The sequence below is a fragment of the Myxocyprinus asiaticus genome, chromosome 9 (assembly GCF_019703515.2).
Source record: "Myxocyprinus asiaticus isolate MX2 ecotype Aquarium Trade chromosome 9, UBuf_Myxa_2, whole genome shotgun sequence".
Taxonomy (NCBI): Eukaryota; Metazoa; Chordata; class Actinopteri; order Cypriniformes; family Catostomidae; genus Myxocyprinus; species Myxocyprinus asiaticus.
In genome coordinates this window covers 9,537,620-9,556,619 of record NC_059352.1, presented here as the reverse complement: position 1 = coordinate 9,556,619, position 19,000 = coordinate 9,537,620, and the positions used below count along the sequence as shown (strand labels likewise).

The window sequence follows — 19,000 nt, the reverse complement described above, 5'->3', positions numbered from 1 at the left end:
GCAAACATGTCGGCACCCAGAGATATTTACAGAGTAAATCATTCATTTTTATTAAATAATATCCTTTCACTTTAATTAAACAATATCCATTAATGAGTCAAAGTTCTTACATTCAATTCTAATAAAACATGTTTGGCAAACATTTGCATAGACAGAAGTTTAAAACACGGTTAATTATACTCTTTTTTTAATTTATTTTTATTATCGTAAACATTTACAACAAAAGCTTGCATTGCAGCATTGTATTTTGGTTGCAATTAGACGTCTCTTGACAATCAAGTTGCCGCTTAAAATCACAACATAATCAATCTCAAAATTAAAAAACAAGGCCCCTCTTTGACACGATTGAGTTTAGTTGTCAGGTAGTTGTCATTGAATTTCAAATTTAGTCATGCATGATAATCAGTCATCATTTTAATGATCGATCATTGCTGTCACGTCCGAGTACTCGAGTATTTGTGCCCATCCCTGCTCAATAAGTCACACTATGTAGGGTACAGTATCATTCACTAATAATGCAAATGGACACATATAATGTTTTCATATTCAAAAGATCACAGAAATTATTTTGTGCATTTTAATTCACACGTTTTCTACAAGTAAAGGAATCTTTTTAAAGGAATGTTCCAGGTTCAGTGCAAATTAGGCTAAAATGAAAGCATTTGTAGCATAGTGTTAATTACCACAGAAAATTATTTCAACTCGTCCCCCTTATTTATGCAAAAATCGAAGTTACAGTAAGGCACTTACTTTGGAATTGAATGAGGCCAGTCCATAAACATTCAAATACACACCGTTAGAGCCTCAAACCACAAACATTATACACGCATGTGTATTTTAATGTTTATGACCGGCCCCATTCACTTCCATTTAGTGCATCAATCGATCGGCCACCGATCGAAATCGGCCGATATTAGACTTAAATCCGTGATCGGCGATTGTGCCTAGATTTAGAGCCGATCTTTTTTGCAGCATGCAGGGAATCACACATACACTGCTCCTCTAATAAATGTGCGCTTGCTCAGCCTTTGAAGCATGATAGAGTGGCCTTTCGAGGGTGAGTTGTTGACAAATGATGAATATAATTTATCGTTTTGTTTTTAAAAATGTGTAAGAACTACGTGTATGAATATTAATCAATAAGTCAATATGGTAATTATTCTGACTCGTTGCACAGTGAGCAGAAAGAGGATAAAGATGCTGCTAATGGGTATAAAAACAAATTAAACAACAAATAAACATGCAAATACACATGACGTAATGAGAGTCATCACAATCAGACGTTGTGTGGAGCGATAGAGAATGTTTGAGCAAACATGAGCACTTTTAGCTTCACTCTCTTTAACATTAGCGTTCTCGGTGTGACTCAAACATGCAGCTATCCAGGTGCTCTCAATATCTCATCATCAGGCACTCATCTCAGTGCTATTCTCTGAGGATCCCAATTTAAATCAGATTAACGTTGGTCACAATACCACTAATAACAGATATAACAGTTTAACCTTCAATAACTGCACCGCGTCTTCAAGCAGTTGCTTAATAATTCGTGATTTGTGTTACAGCAAAATGCCAAAGACAGTAAACAAATCATATATATTAATGATTTCTATCTGGAGCAGTTTTAGCTTGTAATGGATACATTTTTCTTATTTTTTAACCTATCTCTGCTGTGTGTGATGCTCTCATGGATTTTACCGGTTGCCAGTATGTCACAATGACTTTTTGATATTGACAACAGAACTATTGAAAACTGTTGATTGAGCTTAACTGGTATTGAACTCGGAATGTTCCTTTAAACATTATTGCCTAATTGAATGTGAGCATGATTAAAAAGGAGGATAAGAAAGAGGGAGAGAGAAATATTTAAAAGGAGAAATAACAAGAGTAAACAACTGTAAGGAAGTAAAAAAAAAAAAAAAAAGATAGTTTTTCTAGTGTGCAATCTCTTGGGTCTCTTGTCGCATTAGTATGCACTGCAGTGCTCATCTGGGATGATACACAGAGTGAAACCCAGGTCCCGCCATAATTACATTCGGCATTCTCACTTTCCTTTCACATTCCCTCTTCTCTCTCCACATCTCTCCAGACACATGCTTTTCACCACCATTATAAACCAGCTTAATACGTAGCCAGTTCCCCCTAAAGTAATAATGCTGTCAGTCAGGCAGGCGTAAAACTTTCCAACAGTGGTCAGTTGGGGATGGGTGATTCAAAACTATCCGAGAGTTTGTAGAGTAAGTGGATGCAACCTGACTTCAGAAACTTCAGAACCACTCATATACACAGATACCAGCGCTTAAGGTGACTGTTCTGGTTATTGAATGTAATCAGAATATATACAACCAAATATATAAGAGTACATTTCCAAAACTTAATGCGGAACGTGGTAAAAAAAATTATACATGATAGGAAACAAAGACCTGTCTGTAGCTTTCCAATGTGTAAAGGTAAAGATGTACAGATATCGGTTGATTAATTGGCTGATTTTGGCCATTCTGAGATTATCAGCATGGGCTGATAATCCCGCTGACTACGGCAATTAATTGCATCTGTCTGAACTGTTTAGCAATTGTTTCTCTATGTAAACATCTTGTTTTACGTAACGTCTTTGACCGCTGCACCGCGTCTTGCACAGGAGTGCCGCTTTTTAGATGCTGTTTCTTATGAACATGTCTCGAGTCACTTGCATTCTGTTTCATTCACTGCACTCTGTCTAGCTTTTTTAGACCCTATGGTCTTTTGTTGTAAAGGTCCCTTACGACGCATTCGAATTCAACTCTGTAAATAAGAATTTCCATTCTGGAGATCCAATTAGTTATTTCAAAATTTGTTAACAGCTTGCCAGTGCATAACATTTTCACCTTTCTAATATTTCTGAGAGCATTTTGAGTAAATATTGTATGAAATAAATGTTGATTTAATTTTAGTCATTTTCTCATTTGCTTTTGTTACATTATGTACATTACATTATATATAAAATATATATTACATTAAATTATATGTACATTTAAAGGTGCAATATGTAAAAATTTTCATGTAATATTCGCCTTTTTTTTTTTTTTTTTTTTGCCAATGTGTGAACGGCTTGTAACGCAACTTAAAAAATGAGCCCTTCCCGGACTTCCTAGGTTGCCTATTAAAGCCTGTAGACTGATTTTCATGCGAAGGGAGCGGGTTGCTTTTGCCGGGAAAATCCAAAGGATGTGACGTTTATGCGCACTCCGGAGAGCCTTGCCTCATTGCTTCCGCAATTCAACAGTGACAACTGTCTACAACACTAGGTAACGTTATCTTAGAGATGGAATCCAGCAAACGGCCGGCTCACAGCACAACACCGACTCCTAAAACTCTGAGTAAGCCAAATAAATAAATAAATAAATACATAAAATACAAATTTATCGTCATCGTGGTCGAGTGAAAACTAGAGTGAACATCGGCAGGGAATTTGATTCCTGGAGGGATCTTCGTTCGGTTTTGGGGATCAAAATCGACCCTGAATTGTCGTTCTTCTTATTGGACAAGTAAGCTTACATAAATGCAAAGCATGTGAAATATAGTGCCATAAGGATTGATCTGTGTAATTTTAGCTAACATGATCTTGCCTGCAAACGCTACAAATTGCAAGCTACCTTGCTTCGTAACTTTCAAATAATTTCAACGATCTTCTCTTTATTCTTAAAGTCAAGTATACAGGATAAATTTAAGCAAATACGCTTTCTTTACAGTTTCTTATTTGTAGTACAACATATGACATACAAAACATACAATAGTGCAACATAACAGCAGTGCAACAGTAAACTGTCCGTGTATAGTTCGGTAGTATGTAGCTGTATGTGTGTATCAGTATGCTATATTAGCTGATAAGTAGTTTTAGTTTAGTCTCAAAGTTTGTAGTAAAACAATCATAACTGTGTAATTTTAATTATGCAACCTCATCTGGCGAGCACGAGCAACAGGTAGCTGGCTGCAGTTCACTTAACGGCCACAGGTGTCATTAATAACAAGGGTTTCTGAATCTTACATACTGCACCTTTAAAGTAATTTATTTGATAAATAATATACTGTTTTATGTTTTATATTATATATATATATATATATATATATATATATATTAAATACTGTACACATAGTATACTGTATATCTGTATTACGCATATTGGTCATCGAAAAACCCGAATCAGTTGACCACTACTAACAAGTGTATAAACACTTTTAAGAAAGAGAAAGGCTTACCATACATGTCTTGTCCTGGAAAAGGTTTTGTCCACTCTGCAGAGACAAACAATAACATACTGTTTAAAAACACTAACAATATAAGAGAATTAAGTACTTAGACAACCATACATACTTTATATAGACATTACACCAAAAGGGGGCTAATTCATTTCACACATTTAACACACTCTGTAAATCACTCTTCACGCAGTGCCATTAGCCTGCTAAATACTAAGGCTAATTAATTCACCACTGATGTAATGCTTATACACTTTAACACTCAACTTGATATGATAACTCAGCAAATCTATCAAGTAAATGAAAGGTGAGGGCCAATTTGATAATGAGGAACCACTGGAGCACATCATCCATTAATACAAGCAATTACCTTTGCTAAAATCCTCTGAAATATTTCCGCAATCCTCAATGAAGTGTGCTGTATGCTAAACCTTTAAACCTTTATCTTGGCAATTTGCGTGTACGCATATACATTTGAGACATTTTGATGGAAACTCCTCGGTTTGCTTGATGAAAGGGCTTAAAATGTGCTGAGGGCATTCAAGGTTGTGAAACGCTAATGAGACTAGCAGCTTTTTAAACATTCTCCCTGAATTGGAGCTGTGGTTTTGTTCTAATAATACTCTTATGACGGCATTTGGTTTAAAAACAGCCCAGCCCTCAAATGTATTGTGAATAAGGCCTTTCATGAGACTAAATATCAAAATAGCCACAATGCTGAAGACAATGACAGTTGCGCATGACAGAATGAACCTCCTATTCTTGGCTAACATTTTGTAGTTGTTGTTGGATGTAATATTGTTCTATTGCCACAAGGTGGTTCCACAATCCCTTTTCTTTGTTAAAAGGAATAGTTAACCCCAAAATTAAATTCTGTCATAAGTTTCACCTCGTTTCAAACTAATATGACTTTCTGTCCTTCGTACAGAAGCATTAGAGTACATCTCCTTTTATGGCCTTCGATTAACCCTGAACCTACAGTGAAAATGTCAGAGCTCCTCAGGGCCTGTGGGCTGTCAATCACAGCACTGGTGTGTTCTCTAACCTTCTGCTGAGCACAAGGAAAAATGCTGCTGAAAGGTGTTACTGTTGTATCAACAATATGAATTAACGCTTCTGCAGGGGACATCAATGAGTCCGTGGCGAGATTCACATGTCGCACACGTAGCAAACATTAGCAGGACTGAGAGAAACATATGAATGTAATGGAAAAGGTATATAAATGTCAGTTTATACCAGCTGAATAAGTGCTTTCTGTCTGAATAGTCACATTTAATGTTATCTGCGAGAGAATTTTAAGGTTGTGCGATATTGTGTGCATTTTCACAGAGGTCAAGCTCCAATCTAACGAGACATTTATGTCCAGTGAGTTGATCTAGACAGCTCTGAAATTTCAGACAAAATGGCGGCGAACCAGACTTTTAATCCATTGTGGTGTGAGTTTTTGTTTTGTTTTGTGAGAGATGACAGGTTAATGTAGCGAGGTATGGTAGTGGCTGGTGAGAAGTAGTGCAAAAAAAGGAGCAGTGTGATAGCAAAGCAAAATAATAGCATAAGTTATGCTGATGTCTAGTTTCGTCAGTTGAAAATAAAAATGACCTCACTCGCATTGCCAAAACAAAACTGCCATCATGGTTTCCACTCTTTTTGACTAATGAATTTCCATTACTTTTCCATGACTTGCCCAGTTGTTCGTGATTTCTGGATAAGGTTTGTAAACATAATTTCACAGAGATTGAACTAAAAAAAACCCAGCAATTTCTAACTGATGAAATATTTAAGAGCTGAGCACAGTAAGGAAAAACTATATTCACTACAGAAATTTCCATGACTTTAAAAGTTTTCATAAATGTACTTTTCCAGGCCTGGAAAGCACAATTTTTAAATGCCCTGATATTTCCAGGGAATGGCAGGCGAAACTTTCAAAGAAATTGCGAATTATATTGTCTTAAATGGTGTAGCAACTCATAATGTAATAACTGCACATGATGTAATAAGTATTACATAATTGATGTAATAAAATTTTCATAATGTAAGAATTTTCTCAAAACGTAATAAAATCATAATGTAATAATGTTTTTCGCATTACGAAATAGGTTATTGCATGAGAAATGTATTACATTTTGAACACAGTGTAGCAACTTACAATGTAAGTAATTACATAGTAATAAGTAATAGCAGCACATAATGTATAAGTGAAACAAAGTTTACAATTTCTCTCAACATAAAGTTGAGCTTTTATTTTCAGCAAACTTAACATGTGTAAATATTTGTATGAACATAAAAAGATTGAACAACTAAGACATAAACTGAACAAGTTTCACAGACATGTGACTAACAGAAATGGAATAATGTGTCAAAATCAAAAGTAACAGTCAGTATCTAGTGTGGCCACAAGCTGCATTAAGTACTGCAGTGCATCTCCTCTTCATGGGCTGCAACAGATTTGTCAGTTCTTGCTGTGAGATGTTACCCCATTCTTCCACCAAGGCACTTGCAAGTTCCCAGACATTTCTGGGGGGAATGGCCCTAGCCCTCACCCTCCGATCCAACAGGTCCCAAAACGTGCTCAATGGGATTGTGCGTTCCTGGTGTAACTCAGGTAGTTGTTGTTGCCATCCTGTACCTGTCCCACAGGTGTGATATTCGGATGTACCGATCCTGTGCAGGTGTTGTTACACATGGTCTGCCACTGCAAGGATGATCAGCTGTCCTTCCTGTCTCCCTGTAGTGCTGTCTTAGGCATCTCACAGTACGGACATTGCAATTTATTGCCCTGGCCACATCTGCAGTCCTCATGCCTCCATGCAGCATGCATAAGGCACGTTCACGCAGAAGAGCAGGGACCCTGGGCATCTTTCTTTTGGTGTTTTTCAGAGTCAGTAGAAAGGTCTCTTTAGTGTCCTAAGTTTTTATAACTGTGACCTTAATTGCCTACCGTCTGTAAGCTGTTAGTGTCTTAACGACCTTTCCACGGCCGCATGTTCATTAATTGTTTATGGTTCATTGAACAAGCATGGGAAACATTGTTTAAACCCTTTACAATAAAGATTCTTTATAATTTACAAAATTATCTTTAAAATACAGTGTCCTGCAAAAGGGACATTTCTTTTTTTGCTGAGTTTATGTTAGAAATAATGTACAGTAATAATAATAATAATAATAATAATAATATCAACAACATCAACAACAACAACAATAAATGCAATAATATTTATTCTGGTGCATTTTGTCTGTAGTCAAAGACTATATTTAGATTTTAAAAATGTACTGTAAATGAATACCAATTTTTTTTATGCCTTAAAAATATACATTTTTTGGAAATTATTATAATATGATAAAATTATTACATTTTAATTCAAATGTTTTTGTGAGTTCATAATAGGGCTGATCGATTATGGCAAAAATAATAATCACGATTATTTTGGTCAATATTAAGATCACGATTATTTAAAACGATTACTCATTGACTTTCAAACATCATGCATTTATTGAACTTTTAAAAACAATCATCTTTTTAACAGTGGATTTCCTTGAACTTGACATATAAATTGCACTGGGTAGGGGAGGAAGATATTGTCGTATGATAATTATTTTATGTTACTTATAGTAGTCAAATAAAGGAAAGCCTCCATCGCCACCATTAACAGCAGGGGTGCTCACACTTTTTCATCATGTTATTGCAAGATCTACCATGTACAATAAAGGCTATTCATTATCACAATACCAGAATTTCAGTAGTGAAATTTGGCGATTCCACCATGTAACAATTTTTTTGGTTCCTGGGTAGTAAGTTTTATTTCCTAATTGCTTATGCCTCAAAAGTATAGAAAATGGCTTTTATTCCCCACAAACTTTGCTTTGTGACCAGGACAGTGATATTTTGAAATGTATCTATTTTCCAGAACATTCCAGATAGATTCAGTGCTGAGTAAACTTGGAGTAACTTCTAGAACTTTCCAGTAATATAAATAGTAGTATAAATACTGGGGCCTTAAGCCCACCAGTTCAGTTTAGTTCCAGCTGCCTAAGTGGATACATATCAAGATCTTGCTGGACGCCTTGAAGTATGATGAGTACGGCAGGGAGGTCATAGGAGACTTCAAAATGGTGGCATTCCTGATGGGTCTCCAAGGCGGTTTTACCAAGTTTCCCTGCTATCTTTGCCTTTGGGACAGCAGGGACACCAAGGCTTACTACCACAGGTGGGACTGGCCAGAGCGGACTGAGTTCTCTGTGGGAACAACGTCAAGTGGGAGCCACTGGTGGACCCCCAGAAGGTGCTGATGCCACCACTGCACATCAAATTGGGCTTTATGAAACAATTTGTCAGAGCTCTAGATAACGAGTCGGCAGCCTTCAAGTACCTTCAAGACTTCTTCCCAAAGCTGTCTGAGGCAAAGGTCAAAGCCGGTGTCTTTTTTGGACCACAGATAAAGAAGATCCTGGAGTGCAAAAATTCCCCAAGAAGCTCACCAGTAAGGAGAAAGTGGCTTGGAACAGCTTTGTCGCAGTGGTTCAGGGCTTCCTGGGCAATCACAAGGCCGAAAACTTTGTGGAGCTGGTTGAGACTCTGAACTACGGCACAATGGGCTGTAGGATGTCCCTCAAAGTCCATATCCTTGATGCTCATCTTGATAAATTCAAGGAGATCATGGGAGCGTACTCGGAGGAGCAAGGCGAGTGCTTCCATAGGATATACTGGACTTTGAACGCCACTACCAAGGACAGTATAACGAGAACATGATGGAAGACTACATTTGGGGGCTGATTTGTGAAAGTGATTTACAGTATAATCGTAAATCTCGAAAAACTACTCACTTCTAAATCTTTTGTAGTCATTTTTGTATTACTTTAGTATAAATACATGTTAATTTGGATTCATATGTTGTTTTTTTCTGACTTTATGTGGATGAAAAGACATAAATTCGCCTGTTTTCTCTTTGGAAATAGTTACATTTCAAAATATCACTGTCCTGGTCACAAAAGCAAAGTTTGTGGGGAATAATAGCCATTTTCTATACTTTTGAGGAATAAGCAATTAGGAAACAACACTTACTACCCAGGAACAAAAATTGTGTTACATAGTGTTCTCAATATCAGCTTCAAAACCACAACAAATAATAACATAACTAATATGTTAATTATGGAAGAATGGTTTCAAGTTCTTAAGTAATTATGCAAGACTAGTATACAGTCAGTAATAAAATAACAATAAAAAACAGCAATGAATAGAAATAGATTCAAAATAATAGAACAAAAAAGAAAATTCTGTGCTTTTTTTAACAGCTTTAAAAGTTTTTAACAGCAGTAGGCTATCAAATATTCAAGGAAACATTCAGAATGAAATGCAACATAAAACTACTATGGGTCTTTACTGTATGACTGTAATACATTAATACTTTTTAAAGCTACTAAAAAGTTACCCAGTCAAGAGCAGTGAGTGTTTTCTAATTTTCTTGTTCTGGTTGTTTAATTATTATAATGACACACTAGACAGCAGCAGGTCTACTAGCTTACATTTATACTTACAAGTCTGACATTTTAATACAAATCCGCTTTTTTCTGCTGTTTATGTTCACTTTAAACAACACTCTGTGTTTACATGAATACCTCACCAAGACGGGCATTTTGGCAGAATTTTAAAATGTATTTGACCGTTCAGGCACACCGAACACATTTTCGGAACACGTGCATGTTCAGCACACACACATACGCCACCTGTCAATCAAACAGGGCACAGCTTCCGTGCTCTGGATTACTTTCAAAAGCAGAATAAGAATATTAACTTTCTAATAAGTGACAGGCCTAGGCTATCACAAATATAGCCGGTTATTTTTTAGTTATTGATGTTTTAATCAGTCTGCTTGTCCGGTCAGGCAAGTAAAATTCTCTTTAACTTGCCCCTTCAAAAATCCACTTGTCCCGGACAAGCGTTAATGTCGAGCCCTGATTAAATATTATATTCAACATTCTCCGATAATTTTTTTTTCTTCTGCAGTATAGCTCCTAAAGTAAATGTTGTTTAAATTTGATGTTTTAGATATTATTTTGGAAAACAAGCCAAAAAAAGACTAGTCAAAAACATATTTTGGCTAAGATTACACTCTCTCACCTTTATGTTCACTTCGATCGATCTTTAACTCACAAAAAACTAGCTTTCTCTTCTTAATAGAGCTGCGTATTGCCGATTTTCTTCATGATAAGATACACACAGTGAACGTGACACATATATTATGATTCACTGTCGCAAGCATCACATTATAATCTAGCTGCAGCAAACGCGCGCAAGTGACGAGTGTCCCCGTGCCAGAGTTTGCGTCAGCCGGGAGAAGATTCAATCTCTTACCTGATCACTTCACGCAACTCATTAGACACGGCGCTGACCGCACAGACAAATGCCAGTTTCTACGTTTATTGTCATAACCCGCTTCATTATTATTTAAACTTTAATAAAGGATGCTTTAAAGATATAACGCCAGGGTGTTTCATTGTGAAATGGAATGTGGCACAATAATCGTTTTATCTTGATTATCTTGCTTTCATAAACGTTGGAAGCCAAAATCGTAATTGAAAATAAAATGTAATTAATCACCCAGCCCTAGTTCATAATGTAATACATTTCTTATAATGTAAAAAAAACGTTATTATTATGAGCTCAAGATTTTATGTTCTGAGAAAGTTCTTACATTACAACATATTACATTGTGTAGTTATTACATTGAGTTGCTACAAATGGCCTTAAAGAGAATTCATTAAATGACACACTTTCTATTCACACTTCCTTGGAGGCAAAAATGTACATTTTGTATGTGTCTGTGATGAAAATTGCATTTCTACTAGGGATGCATCGATCATTCCAATACAATGTTTATAACCGGATTATAAATCTGATACTGTGTGTTAATCATGGTCGTTACTGTCAAGCTCCAAAAATGACATAAAAGAACAATAAAAGCCCCATTAAAGTGGTCTATATGACTCATGAATTTTACTGTCTTTTAAAGACAAACAATAGCTTCGTGAATCGCAAAAGGCTGCATTTAAAAAGTAAATATATAGTCAGTGCATTTTAGTGAATGCCCATTGCTCTGTTGACACAAACTAATTGCACACGCAGGGCTATCACGATTTATTTATTTATTTTGTACTTTTCTGGTTTAAGATACTAACACATTTTAAAGAGGCGGTCACACTAGACTTTGAACGTGCAATTTTTTTTTTCCAAACAACGCAACGGACCAGGACATAATGTCATGCGGGAGAGCTTCTGGTTTTAGTAAATAACACTTCACAAATAACTAAATATAATAAAAATATGCCATCTACTCACTTTCCAGCAACAATAAAAACACAAAGCTTTGAAATATTTATCCTTTGAATTGAGCCAGTGTGTTACGTTTCGATCTTCTATTGGTCACGTGTCCTCTCGTCATGCTGATTCACATTTTAGAGTTCACCAAACTTGAACTTTGGTACGCAGCATTGTACAAAATTTCTTCGCATGGGCTTACGTCTCTGGTCTCCCGCGTTTTAATGGGAGTGAATGGAGCGTGGAGTGTAGTGTGACCACCCCTTAACGGACGGACGGATTCTTCTAATGATTATATGACATAAAGGTTGACCTTTATACAATAGGTTGATCTGAAGTGATCCAGTTGGATTTGGGTGAGAACAAACCAAAATATAACTCCTTTTTCACTGTACATCATGACAGCAGACTCCTTGGCGATCATGATTTTGAGCTCAATTACACTTCCTATACCATCTAGCGCTCGAGCTAGGAGGTGTTAATCGAGCATGAAATCATGATCGTGCCAAGAGACTCCTGATGTCATGATTTATAGTAAAAAGAAGTTCTATTTTGGTCTGGTCTCACCCAAAACAAACTGGATCGCTCCACAAAACATAAATGCAACCACTGGAGTCGTATGGATTACTTTTATTGAGCCTTTATGTGCTTTTTGTTTGTTAAAAATTTTGGTCACCATTCACTTGCATTGTATGGACCTACAGAGCTGAGATATTCTTCTAAAAATCTTCTTTTGTGTTCTGCAGAAGAAAGAAAGTCATACACATTTTTTTTTTTTTACTTTGGGGCAAAGTATCCCTTTAAAAACCACCACATGGGGGACCCGTGTGTGTTTGTATTAACATGTGTTTGTGTGTTCATGCGTGTACACATGTGAGTGCGAGAAAACATCTGTAAACACCATGCACACAATGAAACCTCTACATACACACTCAGCATAGAAACAGACACACACACACACACAAACACAGACTCCCTTAAGAAATCTCTCTGTTAGAATCAAGATTATCACATGGTGTTCTCAGTACTGTATAAATAAGGACAGTGTGAATGTTTTTACATAACAGATTGTATTGAAACAAAGTATAATTCTGATATTAGTAATTCACCTACAGAAATACTTGTAATAGTAAACAGACAGGATCACATATAACCAGTTTCATATTACTTAACCAATCCAAAAAAAAACTCTCAGACCTGATTGTGTACACACAGTATGCCTGTAAATTGTCAAAGTACAGCAGGTTTATTGCACTGTACCATGTCTTCTATCATCAAGGTTCACCTATTCCCACATTTTGCTATTCCACAAAAAAGTGCTTCAAAGAACTTCCCTGAGAAACTTTCAACAGAGACATAATGTAACAAACTGCTTTGTGATGTGTTTCCATTGTCCCTTTACATTGAAGAATGTAAATCCATCTTACTGTCATCCAAATGTCAGTGCTTTAACTAAACCATTCTACTCATAACAGGTGTCAGGTGAGAAAACAATGCTTAAGCATAAAAGACACATGCATTGGTAATATTAAATTAGTAAAGATCATGTGACTAAATAAAACTTGGAAATTATGAAATGTCCAGTTATTATTAGCATAATAACTAGTAACTAACATAGTTTGTTTGCCTTTATTCTGTTGTGCATAAAGAGCAAAGTCAAACCTTTCAGCTTTGTGACTTTTGATTCTAAAATAATCAAACATGCAAAAAGTAGCCCAACTAAAGCAAAGACATAAGTAAGGAATAATTAGCAGACACTTTAGTCCAAAGCAATTTAAAGTGTACTCAAGGTATACATTTGATCAGTTGTGCATTCCCTAGAAATCAATATTTATATAAAGTCATATATTACTCGTAATTTGTAAATTATTATTTATTAAAACCAGAAGTCTTTGCGCATAACAACATATCCTGTATGTTGCTGTCCCCAAAAAACATTTTGGATTCTAAAGGTCTAGTGTGACCTCATAAAGTCAAGCCAGTGTAACAAATATGCAAATTAACTGCAAATGCACAAAAGTATGCTTGTCTTGCTCCGTGTATGGGTTACCCACAGACCAAATGACAAGGCAAAGACAGTCGTCTGTCCTTGGCATGCACACACACATCCCTCACAAGCACAGAGTGGTCTGCCTTACCCCCCGTATGCTCCAAAAGTGAAACTCCTCTTCCTGTGAGACATAGTGTCCACAGAGCCAGATCCTTTTGAAATCACACAAAGGAGTTATTGTCTGTTTTCCCTATAACCTCCTCTTCTGCCAGTCTTGCTTTAATAGTATCTTCTCCTCTGTCTTTTTGACAGTGGGTGTGTGACTTGTGCCTCTGTCTCTATGTGTGAGAGTGTGTCCCTCCTTCTCTGCCTTACCATCCCTCCTCTCTTACCTCCCTTTCTCTACCTGAGATGTAAATCTACAGCTGTGAACAGGTGCTTGCTGTTTAATGTATTGCTTAACTTTTGGACTTCATTGGATATTCCTTTGGTCATCCTTCGGATGTGAATATAGGAAATGATACCAAGACATTCTTTGTGTTGTTCAAGGCTGGTTGTAAAGTCTTGATAACATAATAAAAAACTCCCATTGGTGCATTACAACTGAAGAATTCAATGGACGTGCTGTATTACATGTTCTACAATTAAAGCATATACACTAAAACATCTTGAATTAAAACTTTATCGAGGGCAAGTTGTACTCTGTCACACCATCACACAATTCAAACATTAATTTCATAGACAGACCTTTTAAAGACATACACAACCTCTGGTAGCCTCAGGCTCAGATGAATGGATGTTTACATTATGGAAAAGTTGACAACAGCACAATGTAATATCTCACCACATATCAGCTGACAGAGAACTGAAGGTAAACATCACTATTTCTCTCTCTTGCTTGCTTTCTCTCTTTCCATTAATATTTAAACTATTTTAGGAGTATAATTGTCACTAACAACCCAAAGGAAATTGTATTTCTTAAATAGCTCAGAATACTTAATGAAGTTCCCATTTATGTTTAAAGTACTTTGCCTCAAAAGCTTAAACTAACATTTCTGAGGAGAAATAGAAATGGACACAAATGAGACAATTGTTGACTTTAATAGGAGTATAAAGCAATAAAATGAATGTGGAAAGCATTATTACTAGGAATGTGCATGAGTTATCTATTGAGTACTCGTTTAGCTTTAAATATCACACTAGTAAAAACACTACTTGAATATTGCAATGTGATTTTCCTTTGTGCCTTTGCCTGTCTTGCTGTTACAACTCAATGCACTGGTTGACGTTTTTTGGAATAGTTTACCCAAAAAGAAAATTCTGTCATTATTTGAGGTGATTGTATTGCTTCAGAAGTCATAAAATGTATGTTTCTGGGGGCCTGAGTAGCTCAGTGGTAAAAGACGCTGGCTACCACCCCTGAAGTTTGCTAGTCGCTAAGTTCGAATCCCAGGGCGTGCTGAGTGACTCCAGCCAGGTCTCCTAAGAAACTAAATTGGCCCGGTTGCTAGGGAGGGTAGAGTCACATGGGGTAACCTCCTCATGGTCGCTATAATGTGGTACATTCTCAGTGGGGCGCGTGGTGAGTTGGTCACGGATGGTGCGATGGATGGCGTGAAGCCTCCACACGCGCTATGTCTCCGTGGCAATGCGCTCAACAAGCCACGTGATAAGATGCGCGGGTTGATGGTCTCAAACACAGAGGCAGCTGGGATTCATCCTCCGCCATCCGGATTGAGGCGAATCACTACGCGACCACAAGGACTTAAAAGCGCACTGGGAATTGGGCATTCCAAATTGGGTGATAAAGGGAAAATAAATAAATAAATATAATACAATTGTGTTTGTGTGAGTGCAAATGTTTTTTTTTGTTTTTTTTTTTTTTGTCATTTTTGAATCTAGATGTTGTTGTTTATGCATAGTGCTCATTTATTCATAAGAAAAACAATTTCAAAGCTTAGAGGTTGAACAAACTCTAAATTTCAAGTAATCGATTACTCTATTTTTTATGTATTAGAGTATTCAACTACAAAATTACTCTAAATTACTACTGCAAGAGACCAGGACTGCATTTCCCAAAAGCATCGGAAGCCTAAGTAGATCGTAGAAACCGTTGGTGCCAATGGTCTCTACGATCAACTTAAGCTTGCGATGCTTTTGGGAAACGCAGCCCAGCTCAGACCAGCATGAATTTCCAAAAGTCTTCATTCTATGATCTCCATTTAATCACTTTGATGTCTAGGAGAAACTATGTAGATATTGAAGAGATCTTATTTCTGAGTTTTCCTGCCTATAGGAAATCATGTAAACAGAAACTCAGCAGGGTCCCTCTTGTAGCATCCGGTCTGTTTCTGTCTGGTCTCCGTCCTCTATTTATCTGGGTAATGTAAGGACATTAAGTCAAAAACCACAATTTTCCCTTTCCAAATTGCAATGTCATCTCTGTCTTTTTTTTATTCAAAGATCAGCATACTTTCATGACAAAATGGTCACTGGGGTGACTTTTTGCCTGCACAACCAAAACATTGCCCTTGGTCCGTTTTTGAAATTTCACTTTGGTGCTATATTCAACTAAATTTGGGGCATTTCAATACTTTACCCAAGGCTTAATTTTTTTTATTAAATTATTTGAAAATGATGTATTGAAAATGAAAATGAATTGAAATGTCATTTACTCATTGCTTTATTATTTAAATTATTTATAACATTTGCTTCGGCTATTTTGAGTTACGGCTTAAAAAGAGAAAAGCACCATAAAAATGATATTAAATGTAATACAGTTTTACTCTGTTCCTTACACAAAGCTATCATGTGATTTTGAATAATTTGAAATACTTTTATAGTGCTTTTTTTTGTTATTTTTTTTAATAAATTATTGTGACTGTACTTGTATCTGCTTGTAACATATTTTATGAAGTTAAGAAGTGGTTAGATTTAGGCATAGGGTTAGGTGTTCAAAAATATCTATATAATAGTGTAATACATCTCAATGTATCACATTGGTAAAGCTTTTTTAAAGCAATAGTTATTTTTGCTGTAACCTTTATTGCATTAACATTAATCAGCATTAAATTACTGCATTAACTATTGCCAAGAATGTAGAAAGTCTGCATTACCTAAAACAGTACTCAAGACAGCTGGTTGGCTATTGGATAACATTAACCAATTTACTGTACAGCCTAAATGATGTCAGCTGAAAAGGAAGTTCATTTTAAAGGTGGAGCAACTTATGTCATTTTGATGAATGGTTATGAAGAAAAACATTATTTCTTTTCACTATCACAGCCTCACTTACAGTAAAATGAGTCCAAAATAATAGAAAGGTGACCCACAGGGGACATCCAAAGTCAATTCAATAAAAGAGATTATTTTATAGAGGGGAGTTGGGCATCCATTTGTGTCCTGATCTGAGAGACAGGCAGTGTCTACTCTCAGCAATACAGTGCATTTCATAATCACTTTTAAATGTCAAGTCATAGGGTCGTCCTGTCTGAGACAAAAACCATTAGTGTTCTTCTTCTATGGTTAATGCTAAAGGTGAGCATTAAATTTTACAGGGACTTCATTTATTAAGAGCCCCATTTATCTGTGGATTTAACCACCATTTACTTAAGATTCATTTTAAATCATAAGGTAAAATAATGATACGTAGGAGATGTGGCCTATTTCAAATCCAGCTCATCACAAATACCTATCTCAATCCCGATGGCATTCTCCAACATTTTCTGTCCTCTTTCCACATATAAATAAAATGTGATGAAGAGCGATTTTTTTTTTTTTTTTTTTTTTTTAATATAGGCCCAATACTACTACAATCACCATTTTGATTCATCAATTAATATACAGGACTACATTGCTTTAAGCATTGTTGCCATTTATTTATTTTTTTCTAAATAAGTATACTCTTGTAAGGGTCTAAAGTTATTGGTGTAAGTCTAATCTAATTCCACTGTTCTTTAACCTGGCCAAGCTAGTCTTCAGCTGGGCGGCCAACCAGACTCCCTGCCTCAACAGCTGAAAAGTGCCAAAAATTTATCTACAATCAGGCAACGGATCAGCCTGACCAGGCTGGGAGAACATGTTAGGCTGGTTTAAGATTATTTTTCAGTAGTTTTTGCTCTCACAGGGTTTCATTAGTCACTCTTTCTCTCTCTGGGGCATGTGTAGGGTACATGCAGGTAAGAACAGGGCTATTTACACCAGTTAATTTATGAAGAACAGCTGATATCAGAAGGGCACCGGGAGAGATTATTAGTATATTTTTTGTAAGAGTCATACACACACACATAAATATACTACCAAAAGCAGGTCAGAAAGTCAAAACAAAGACTTTCTAGCAAGTCAGTCCACTGGCGGCCATTTTTGGAACACTCTCGGCCAGCTATTTTTCTGTAAACAAGCGGCATACAAGAGCAGCTCCTATCTACTTGAATGGGGAAAGACAGAAATCTCCTAAATGGTCGGTCAAGATTACGATCAAAGAACATGATTCAAATCAGCAGTAAAATCTGACAACACTGGAAACATAAATTGTGCTTTTTTACCAACGATTACGCTAAAAAACCCGCAATCTTCCCAGCTTGTATAGCTAATGCACATGCATGTTCTCGAGGTGATTGACAGGCGATGTCTGTATCTAGAAGGTGACTGACTTTTTTAACTGCAAGGTGGGATTTCCTTTCTACATCTGTTGACGGTTCCAATTTCTCCCATTCATTTTAATAGAAGTGGCCTGTCTCTGCTAAATATTCTCTGGTCAAAAGCAGCTACAATAACACTTAGTAATAATAGAATAAATCCTAAACTAGCTAAATCTAAAGAGAAATAATGTCCTCTTCACATTAGTAACACGTACGGTATAAGGCATCAGCTGATATATTATGTTGGACAGTACCTTGGGTAACAAGGTCTTGAGATGTTTATGTGCCAACACTACCAACCCTAGGACACTGTTTCGTACTACACTTTCAATGCTAAACCTAGACAAAACAAACAGGCACCTATTTAAAGGCCACGACACACCAAGTTCATAAACTATAATGTTTCTTCTCTTGCTCTTCTCTTTAAGAAAACAAACTTGTTCTCGCCTTCGTTATTTCAAGCTAAGTTTAAGTTCTATATTTAGGGGTTAGTTCCATGGAGCACAAGAGAGATGTTTAGCAGAATGTACAGGCTGGTTTTTCCATACAACAAATCACCATAAAAATAGTCCATACGACTATTAGGTTTTATATACACTATATTGCCAAAAGTATTCGCTCATCTGCCTTTAGACGCATATGAACTTAAGTGACATCCCATTCTTAATCCATAGGGTTTAATATGACGTCGGCCCACCCTTTGCAGCTATAACAGCTTCAACTCTTCTGGGAAGGCTTTCCACAAGGTTTAGTAGTGTGTTTATGGGAATTTTTGACCATTCTTCCAGAAGCGCATTTGTCAGGTCAGACACTGATGTTGGACGA

At 36.4% G+C, this 19,000-nt stretch overlaps 1 protein-coding gene across 2 annotated transcripts in view; it reads right to left on the bottom strand.

Moving 5' to 3' along the window:
- Positions 1-13,804, bottom strand: part of LOC127446037 (rap1 GTPase-activating protein 1-like) — a 78,207-nt gene extending 64,403 nt beyond the window's left edge. The window contains exons 1-2 of one of the 2 annotated variants that reach the window (XM_051706647.1): positions 13,684-13,804; positions 4,234-4,269 (exon numbers count right to left, since the gene is read on the bottom strand). In XM_051706647.1, the coding sequence (XP_051562607.1) occupies positions 4,234-4,269; positions 13,684-13,727 (80 nt within the window). In that variant the 5' untranslated portion in view covers positions 13,728-13,804. The remainder of the gene's footprint in view (positions 1-4,233; positions 4,270-13,683) is intronic. The other variant, XM_051706648.1, reaches the window with a different exon arrangement.
- Between the last annotated feature and the right edge of the window lie 5,196 nt (positions 13,805-19,000).